General features: G+C 47.1%; 1 protein-coding gene across 1 annotated transcript; it reads left to right on the top strand.

Moving 5' to 3' along the window:
• The first annotated feature begins 1,288 nt into the window (after positions 1-1,288).
• Positions 1,289-9,214, top strand: LOC116438666. The gene is made up of 2 exons (XM_032097665.1): positions 1,289-2,064; positions 7,026-9,214. Exon 2 carries the CDS (start codon positions 7,603-7,605, stop codon positions 8,962-8,964), a length of 1,362 nt encoding a protein of 453 aa, XP_031953556.1. The 5' UTR covers positions 1,289-2,064; positions 7,026-7,602; the 3' UTR covers positions 8,965-9,214.
• The last annotated feature ends 1,412 nt before the right edge of the window (positions 9,215-10,626 follow it).

Raw genomic sequence — 10,626 nt, 5'->3', positions numbered from 1 at the left:
GAGCTTCTTAAACTCTGTCACTTGAACTGTCATCTGAAGAGAAGACAGTGTTTATGTGACTTCTGTTTTGTGCCATAAATTAAAACAAGACAAAACACAGATTCTCATAGCCAAAATGAAACACAGGATTTGTAGTATTCAGTAGTAAAGAAAACTTTATTTCCTCATTTTCTCTTGTCTTCTCTGATTCAGTAAATTCCATTTTGGAAGCTAATTATATTAAGTAGCTTAACTTATTATAGGCCTGATGGCAAGCAAGCATATGTAAGTCTAATATCCAAATTATTCCCAGAGAGACAATCCATTGTTTCAGCTAGTGATTGAAGTGTCCCTTTATATTCACCATGCTATATTCAAAATTATTTAATTTCAACATCTAATTTTTTTTTTCAGCCAGAAATGATAAACAAATTATTTGGAGCCTAAACGAGTAGGATCATGGTAAATATCTCTCCTTGTCTCAACTTACTTAATAAGGAATGTTGAAAATCTGGGGAGCTTTGATGCAAAATGGTTCCTTTGCCTGCTCAAGAAAGAGAAATTATATAGGATATCTTTACTAGAGATTTTTGTTACTACATTTTTGAAGAGACATATAAAGAGGGAACAATATTAGAAGTGATCCCACTGTTCCCTGTCCTTCCTGAAGTTGTAATCCAAACATAGGTATTTTTGTATTTTTGCTTTATACTGTAAACCTTGTTTTTAACAAGCAGCCCAAGGAACCGAGAGCTCTTATGGCCAGCCTTTGCTTTGTACAGACTCTTTAAAATAAAAAAAACTGGGCCTCTTTTCTAAATAAGGTTTCACATTTATAGCAGAAGAAGGCATCCATCTTAAGCACTGCAAACATTTCTGTGAATTCTGGGATAAAGTATTGTAAAATAACACTGTCTCTTTCTTAGCTGTGTCATGGTTAAATAAAGCATCATATTTCCTAAACACTTACAGCATTTCTTTAGTCTAATAGTCAGCATTTGCCCCCAAATCCCAATTTCAGTGAGAAAAAGATCAGTCAGTACAGCTCCCACCCATGAAAATCTTTTTGTCAGCTTTGGTTTGTATTCTTGTGCTCACATGTAGCTAGAGTTGGGATTATTAATGTTTAACAGGAGAAGCTATAGAAAGATTCATGAAAAGTCGTCAAACAACCCAAAGGGCTCTTCAGATATGAGCACTTCTATAAAATATTGAAGAGAAACATGTGAATCTTTCTTCGATCCAGACACAGATTTAATTAAAAATTTAATTTTCTTTATCTTATTTGAGATCTCTGACTACAGACAGTGTCTGTGGTGGTTTTTTGCTGGCTTCCCATCTGTTGTGGCCAACCCTGAATGTCGGAATGCTGATGAAGATTTTGGGTAGTGCCAGTCTGAATCACAGGGTGTGAAGTACCTCCTGTTTCCCCAGCATACAGCTCTCTACCATTTGCACAACTGGATCCTCATCTTCCTCAGGAGAAATCTCACTGCTCAGTTATCAGATGCTCCTCCAAGAGCTTCCTTGCTCCTGTTGCAGATGTTGGACTCTCATGAGGCACAGCCCTGCCATCTATCTATTTATCTATCTATCTATCTATCTATCTGTGGAAGGATGGCTGCAAGAAAGAGGACATGAAACTTAAAGCTCAGCAGCTAACCACAAGAATGAGCAAGGTCAACATGACCGTGAGCCTGCCTGCTAGACAAAGATAGGATCTTGTGGTCAAGCGAGACAAGGATATGAGTTACAGCCCTAACCACAGCTGGGCAGAGCTAAGAAAATGTAACTTTTAAGAATTATCCAATCAACTAAGGACAACTATGATTAGCTAATAAAGCCGGCTATAAATGTAATCGCAGAATCACTAATAAATGAAGCTTGCTTAACAATCATATTGATTGTCCGCATCTTCCCTCGTCTTCCGCAAATGGTGACGCCGACGTGATACAAGGACAGCACGACAAGAGGATGAGTGAGAAAGCCCCGGTAAGCAGCGACCGGGAGGCAAAAGGAACCGCAGCGCTGGCGCTTCCTGTTCCCGCGCCTGGACCAACCCAATAACGGAGTGTCCGCCGCACGGTGAGTTGCCTGCAGGGGAAAGGCTGCAACGGGCGCCCGTACTAACAGGCTGAAAGATGGAAAGACAGGCAGCTCTTGATTTACTCACTTGCTTTTTAGAAAAGCATAGAGTTCAGGACCTCGATTTAAAAAAGGACCTGCCAGGGTTACTCGCGTACAGAAACGCGCAGGGGTTTTTCAAGGACCCTAATACTGTGTTTGATGTGGCAGAGTGGAGGCGGTATGGAGACTAGCTGTGGGAGCAAGTGATAGACGACAACAAAGCCGCAAAAAGGGTTATGAAACCATGGCGAGCAGTCATTGATAGTCTAAAGCAGCATCATATTGAGCAAAACCTAGCCGCGGTAGCCAATTCCTACTTGAAAAACGGGGGGACGGTCCCACGTTCGAGCACAGGCGAGCCAGAAATAAAACCAGGGCAGTTAGTCCTAGGGAGTGATAATGTCTCCAAACCCCCAGCCACTTGAACAATCTCAGTCGCTGCTTGAGCTAGCAATGCAGCGGCAGAGAGCACGTCATCAACCCAAACAGCAGAGCCCTCTGCCCCGCCGGCAGAAGAAGCACATTCAAAAACAGATCCCCTGAGACAACCACACCCCAATGAGCCTCACAAACACAAAAAGGGGTAGACTGGGACCATATAAAAAGCGAAGCATTACAAGCCAGCGACAGCACTATTTTAAAGGAGCTTGAGGATGGCTGGGCATTCCCTGTGGTATATGGCCAAGACAATCAGGGAAATGTCACGGCCACATACAGCCCTCTGGATTGGAAATTGCTATCCCAGCTCCGCAGTACTGTCGCTGAGTCTGGCATCCACAGAGAGCCAGCAAAACAGATGCTAAATTATATTTGGGGAACTGGCATTTTACTGCAAGAAGACATTAAGACCATTATGAAAATGATTCTAACCCAATCCCAATTAATGCTATGGCAGTCGCATTGGAACACTATGCAACACTGCGGCCCATCTCCCCAGACCCGCCGGCGATCCTCTAGCCAGATTCACAGCAGACCAGTACACAGGAGTAGGGATGTATGCCTCCATAGAGGAACAAGCTCGGCTAGGACCAGAATTACTGCGAGAAGCCATGCGACTAGCTAGGGCTGCCCTAAGTCGGGTCAGGACTGCCCCGCCGACCCCCTCGTACATGGGAATAAAGCAAGGTAGAAATGAGACCTTTGTATCATTCATTGATCGAGTTGCAGACACCATTAACAGATCTGATGTGCAAGAATGGATGAAAGGTGCCTTGTTAAGGCAATGCGCCATGGAAAACGCAAACTCCAGCACCCGAGCTATTTTAGTAACTCTGCCAGGGAACGCCACAGTAGAAGAAATGCTAGAAAGAATGAGCAGGGTCCCTGTAGGAGAGCGTGCCATGCTCGTAGAGGCAGTAAGAGAGGTAGGGCGCAGTATCAAAGAAAACCAGAGACAAGTACTGGCCGCCCTAGCCCCCCTGCAGGCCAAGCCAGCGGCAGTGCTGAGAGGCCCCACATGTCCTCGATGCTTCCGCTGCGGACAGCAGGGACACATTCGCTGAGAGTGCACCGCCTCAGAAGTTTGGTGTCAGAGATGCCAGATGGACAACCACAGCACCTCAGCATGCCGACGCAGACAGGGAAACAGGAAGCCGAGCGCTCGGAGCCGCGGCACGATGACACCAACAGTGGCTCCCGCAATAGCATCAGCACCCCACCCCAACCACTCCAGCCAGCCGGTCGCCTCCATGCCAGCACCTCAGGAAGCCTCGGCTTGGACTTGGCAACCACAGTAGACATTGTCCTTGCAAACAAAGAAGTCATATGCGCACCCACGGGGGTGTGTGGCCCTCTAAAGCACAATGCACAAACCTATGGAGCACTACTAATAGGCCGCTCCTCAGCAGCTCTAAAGGGCCTCCTCGTTATTCCTGGACTCATTGACGCCGACTACACGGGGGAAATTAAAATCATGGTTCAAACACAGTTCCCTCCATTGATTATACCTGCCAGCAGCAAGATAGCTCAACTAGTTCCCCTGCCGCACCTCATCCAAGATGCGAATAGCCGCGCCCTAGAGCCCAGAGGCAACCGAGGATTCGGATCAACAGGAGGCCTGGCGCTCTTGACAGTACCTATGAACGCTCGACCAGTAGTCCGCATTACGCTCAGCCATGGCCCAGAAGGAATTCACCTGAGAGCCCTCCTAGACTCTGGAGCCGACATCACCATCATCTCCCACCAAGAATGGCCGCCACATTGGCCCCTTCAAAACGCAGCCGTAGCAGTAAAAGGGGTAGGGGGAGCATCAGCAGTACAACGGAGTGCCCCCGTCCAAATAGCGCTTGATGGCCGCCAGCTAACCCTTGCAGTCACCATTATGCCATTGCCAAAGGGCGTGTCCGCCTTGATCAGACGTGATGTACTCAGCCAAATCAGAGCAGTACTCACTATAGAAATGGCTTTTCAATAGCAGCCATTGCATGGACTTTCCCCATTCCACTCATGTGGCTCAGTGATGATCCCATATGGATTGAGCAGTGGCCGCTAAAAGAGGAAAGTCTTGTCCAAGCACACTCCCTGGTGCAAGAGCAGCTAAACCAAGGTCATGTCCGGCCATCTACCAGTCCCTGGAATACGCCCATATTCATAATCAAGAAGAAATCTGGCAAGTACCAACTACTACATGACCTGAGGGCCGTGAACGCCCAGATGCAAGCAATGGGAGCACTACAGCCAGGGCTGCCCAAACCAGCAATGCTACCCGAGGGTTGGCCCCTGCTGATCATAGACCTAAAGGACTGCTTTTTCACCATCTGCCTGCACCCTGCAGACACGCCGAGATTTGCCTTTACCTTACCATCAATTAATAAACAAAGCCCCGCACAATGCTTTGAGTGGGTTGTGCTGCCGCAAGGCATGCGTAACTCTCCCACCCTGTGCCAGCTCTTTGTAGACGCTGCTTTGCAACCCCTTCGGCAAAGGTGGACACAAACAATCATTTATCATTACATGGATGATATCCTGCTAGCTCAGCCAGAGCCCTTCACCCCAGCACAAGAGCATGAGCTGGTAAAGCAACTGAAACTGCATGGCCTAACAGTGGCACCATAAAAAATTCAACGCACTCCTGCTTGGAAATACCTTGGCTGGGAGATCACACAATCGCACATTCGACCTCAAAAACTTGCGCTGCAGACAAAAGTGCGCACACTCCACGATGCGCGACGCCTGCTCGGAGATCTGCAGTGGCTGCGACCAGTCGTTGGCCTGTCCAACGACGACCTTAACTGCCTGCGCCCCCTACTCAAAGGTGTTGACCCAGCAGCTCCAGTGCACCTGACGCCTCAACAAGAAGCACAAATTCAACAAATAAGTGACCTAGTCACACAGCGCGCAGTAGCGCGTCGGGACCTCACAGCACCTATAGACCTTACAATCCTTACCAGTCCAGAGCAGCTCGCCGCCACTCACACACAAGAAAAGAAAACGGGGGAGCCATGAGTCCTAGAATGGCTCTTTTCGACCTTGCAGCCAAAGACAACACTGCAAGAGCAAATTGAAAATCTGGCCGAGCTAATCCGAAAAGGGCGAGACCGAGCACTTCAAGTAACGGGCCGAGAACCCAACACCATTTATGTCCCCATAAAGAAAGACGTACTAGATTGGTATCTACAATATTCCAATGCCCTCCGCGCCAGCCTGCTCACAGAAGGGACTCCAGTTGATACCCAGCCAGTTAAAGTGCCTATGCTACAGTGGATGCAGTTACACACTTGGATGCCTAAGCCAAAGCACTCGCTACAACCCTTGCGAGATGCCACGACAGTGTTTACTGATGCAGGAAGAAGATCGATGAGAGCCGCCGCTGTATGGCACGATGGCAAGCAGTGGTGCCAACATGTCCTGCCAGCAGACCCGGATGATTCCTTGCAGACACTGGAACTGGCCGCTGTTGTTTGGGCACTCAGCAACTGGCTGAAAGACCACATCAACATCATTACAGACTCCCTGTACATGGCGGGCGTGGCACAGCGAAACCGCTCGTATTAAAGAAGTGTCCAATAAAAGGTCGTTTACCCGAATGTGCCAGCTAAGACAAGCAGTACAGCAGCGAGAAGAAGCCTACGCAGTACTCCACATCCGCAGTCACAAGTGGAACGAAGGCCTAGGAGAAGGCAATGCCCTTGCAGATCGACTAGTGACCGCCATCGCCGTGCCCCTCGATCAATTTCAGCTCGCACGATAAGCCCATGAGACATTCCACCAGAATGCCAAAGGTTTGCATCGGCAGTTCCGCATTACAATGGAAGACGCGAGAAGTATTGTGCGAGCCTGCCCCACATGCGGTCATCGTGGACTAGGCCTAGGAATCGGAGTCAACCCCCGCGGAACAGGTCCCAATAGCCTCTGGCAGATGGATGTGACCCATGTCCCTGCTTTTGGTAAATTACAATATGTGCATGTCGCCATAGACACCTTTAGCCATTTTGTCTGGGCTACAGCACAATCAAGTGAGAAGGCGCTACACGTAGCTAGACATCTCACAGTTTGCTTTGCCGTCACGGGAGTGCCAAAGCAAGTGAAAACAGACAACGGCCCTGCCTACACCAGCACGAGCATGAGATGGTTCTGCCAGAAGTGGAGCGTACAGCATGTTCTGGGAATTCCGCACTCCCCAACAGGACAGGCCATCGTCGAGTGAGCGCACCAGACACTAAAGCAATACCTAGAAAAGCACCATGAAGTCAAGGACCCCCAAGAACGACTAGTGAAAACGCTCTTTGTGCTGAACTACCTTTGTATTACAGGAGACAGAGATGTTCCGGCCGCCATAACACATTTTAAGGAATCAGAAGCCAAACCAAAGACACCGTCCATGAAAGTCTTATATCGGAACACCCGAACCGGACATTGGGAAGGGCCAGCAGAAGTACAATATATAGGGAGAGGTCACATGTGTGTGCTTACTCCCACAGGTCCGTTGTGGGTACCGAGCCGTTGGACCCGACCTGCTCTAGCAGATGACAGAGAGTTTCCGCGAAACCAGAGACAGACACCTGCTTCGCCTTCATTTAGCAGTTGACAACCCTTTACGACTCATCGAAAATCTGCTAAGGCGACCTCTCCCCTGGACCAGCAAATGAGAGCTGCGGACTTTGATAAGCTGGGTGAACAGGCAGGGGTGGCAAGGAATACAAACCCAGACCTGTCTCCATTGCGGCCAAGCTAGGTGCCGTGCCTGGGTCAAAATCAGCTGTGGGGGCTGCAAATGAAAAGTGTGGGTATTCCAGGAGTGCTTGTGATCTCGATGGTGTCACAATTGCTATAGCAATTGGGTCCAAAGATCCTGGGCACGAGGCTTGGCTAGCTGGACTGGGTACCCTCCTGACATAGCGTTCAGCCTTATAGAAGACGTAAGTCAAAGAACCAATTGGGTCCTAGCTTGGAACCTTTGGCGAGCTGTAGCACGGCTGGCAGCCCACGAGGCCACTCAGATACTTGGCCACCGCTGCAAAGTAGGGCTTAAAATCCCTCAGTTGTGGGAGGTCGAAGATGAAGATTGGGACCGCATTTGCTGTCGCTTTGTTGTGGTCCCTCTGGTGGACCACCAAAACAGCTGTGCACCACATAGACCACCAAGAGCACATGTGGGTCACCTGGGCTAACCAGACAGGCCAAGAGTCCTTCTGCTTATCACTAGCCACGCCTTCCGATCCCCTCCGTACCTGCCTTATCGGAGTCCCATTGACAAAGGCCAGTAGCTTCAAAAGCTACACCTCTAAATATCAAGAGCCAGAAGCCGCGTTCTCGGCCTTTTGTGTTGTGACGAGCAGTAGCACAACACTCGGCATCTGCAAGACCCTTCAAATTAAGCAGAACCCTTTAGCCGCCCAAGCACAAAATACCGCCCTAGGCCTTAATACATCTACGCTCAAACCGCAAGAGCTAGATCTCTTAGGCTCCCAGCCTGGTCCCTATTGCCTTATGTTTGGATACTATGGCTATAACGGCAGTTTAAAGCCCCAACAGCCGATCAATGTTAGCACATGGCTGAGCCCGACCACCTCATGGTACTCCAATGGCACAGCCTACTGCAATGGCTCAGTGTGGCCAGTTAATGACTCTCCACAAAAACCTAGGGCATTACCCTCGGGAACCTTCCTTATTTGCAGAGATAGAGCATGGCCAGGAGTGCCTTCTAAGCCGATGGGAGGGCCGTGTTATTTTGGGAAGCTAACAATGTTTGCCCCTAGCATCCAGCAAATCCTAAACATCACGCACAAACGATCACGACGGAGCATTTGTCAGTTAGGCCCCGATTGCAGAGACAATGTGGAATTATGGGAACCCCCTGCTGTCTTTTTTGCCTCTCTCCTAGCCCCAGGAGTCGCGTCAGCACACGCCCTCACCCAGCTTAAGAAGCTCGCATGCTGGGCAGGCAAGCAAGCAAATGTCACTTCAGACGTGTTGAGAGAACTCGCTACAGATGTAGATAGCCTGCGCCATGCACTGCTGCAAAATTGTGCAGCCATTGACTTCTTATTGCTAGCACAAGGCCATGGCTGCCAAGAATTTGAAGGAATGTGCCGCTTTAATCTATCTGATCACAGCACTTCCATCCATAAGCAGCTGCAATGGCTGCGAGAGCATACTCAGAAGCTTACTGTAGAAAGCAAGCCCTTTGATCAACGGCTTGCTAGCCTCTTTGGTAATCTTTCCCCTTGGATGCGAACCATTTTAACAGAAGCTTTTCGCTGGCTCAGTATAATTTTTGCCATGCTGCTTATTATCCGGATAGCTTATTCTTGCATTATTCGCCAAGTAACAAAGATCACAAACAATGTCCTGCTTGTGCAAAAAGAGAAAACAGGAATTGTGGAAGGATGGCTGCAAGAAAGAGGACATGAAACTTAAAGCTCAGCAGCTAACCACAAGAATGAGCAAGGTCAACATGACCGTGAGCCTGCCTGCTAGACAAAGATAGGATCTTGTGGTCAAGCGAGACAAGGATATGAGTTACAGCCCTAACCACAGCTGGGCAGAGCTAAGAAAATGTAACTTTTAAGAATTATCCAATCAACTAAGGACAACTATGATTAGCTAATAAAGCCAGCTATAAATGTAATCGCAGAATCACTAATAAACAAAGCTTGCTTAACAATCATATTGATTGTCCGCATCTTCCCTCGTCCTCCACATCTATCTATCTCTATATCTCTATATCTATATTTCTGCACTGAGCAAATAAATATTTTTGTTTAATTTCTTTGAAATTCTCCACAAAATTTGATGTTTAGGTATCCAGGGATGCATGATACCAAAAATATAATTTGATACTTGGTAGCAGAATAATTGGTTTCTGCCTTTTGTTCAGGCCACTCTCAATTTGAGACCTTGCTCTTGCATGTGTTTTTTTTAAGGCCACTGAAATTATCTTCATGCAGGCAGCAACTCACCCTGATGCCATGAAAACAAACAAGAAAACAAATAAAAGCTACATCTGTCATGTTTCCTAAACTATATTGATGAAAAGAGAAACCAGGCCATAGGAGTGATTATGTGTATCAGATGTCTGACAGCCTATGCTGTCAGTGACTTAAATACTTTGCTTGAAAGAGAACAGTACTGCCTACAAAAAAAAAAGATTATCTGAACCGGAAGTAGGACCTGACTTTTCAGGGTTTGGGATTTTTTTACTTGGACTTTTTTATTCTGCTTTTTAAAATTCGTTTTGTTGTTGTTGTTGTTGTTATTATCTTCCAGGCAGATAAATACGAAATTTACTGACCATCATACCAATAGAAGGTATTGGCACATCTCTTTTAAAATATGTTTTGTTTAGGTGACCTGAAATAGCTCCTAAAGGAAAAACTACCCATTACAGGCTGTTAGAGAGCTGATAAATTAGATGAGTGACCTGCTGAAGACACCTTGCTTTCTTCATTGCCTGCAGATGGATCCTAGATAAAATGTGTACTCTAAACACAGGGGGTGTGTTTCAGTTGTTTTAAGTCCTCATGTGATTTCAGCTTTTGGCTCCTTCAAAGGGCAGTTTGGGGCTAGAAGATGATGCAGGACTGGTGGAGCCACACATCTTCTGAAGTTGCAGGTAGGTTAGGCTGAGAGTTCTCAAATGATCGTGGATATTTGTGGTTTTGTTACGGATTTATACCTATAATGCCAGTTAGACCAGAGGAGTATTCCCCTGGTCTCTCCCTGTTACTGGGGACTGTGCCTTGTTAAGAGATCTGCAGCTCTTGAAATTTGAAGTAAAAGATAAGAAAAGCAATGTAAATCTCTTGGCTGTTTCAGTGCAGAGAAAAAGGTTTCATCAAGTATGTGATAAAAAAAAAGCTTTAAACCATAAGGAGTTATGGCAGCTTCAAGAATCATTCCTACTATTCCCTGTAGCTCTGGTTATCCACTGCAATCTACTGTTGTGACAGCAATGAAATTGGTTGTAGGTATGTGGGTGTTCATGCAGGTATCTATAAATTGTGGTGGTTCTTTGACACCTCTATAACTACAAGAACTCCAGACTGGTGAAGCTATTAAGTTTCCAGTTCCTGTTTCAAA

Source organism: Corvus moneduloides, chromosome 2, assembly GCF_009650955.1.
Source record: "Corvus moneduloides isolate bCorMon1 chromosome 2, bCorMon1.pri, whole genome shotgun sequence".
NCBI classification, from domain to species: domain Eukaryota; kingdom Metazoa; phylum Chordata; class Aves; order Passeriformes; family Corvidae; genus Corvus; species Corvus moneduloides.
Note: the sequence above shows the minus strand (reverse complement) of the source record. Positions and strands in the feature narration are given on the sequence as shown.

Bases quoted from the DNA above. Each gene is read 5' to 3' on its own strand.
- LOC116438666 (XM_032097665.1), top strand. From the start codon at position 7,603: ATGAAGATTGGGACCGCATTTGCTGTCGCTTTGTTGTGGTCCCTCTGG.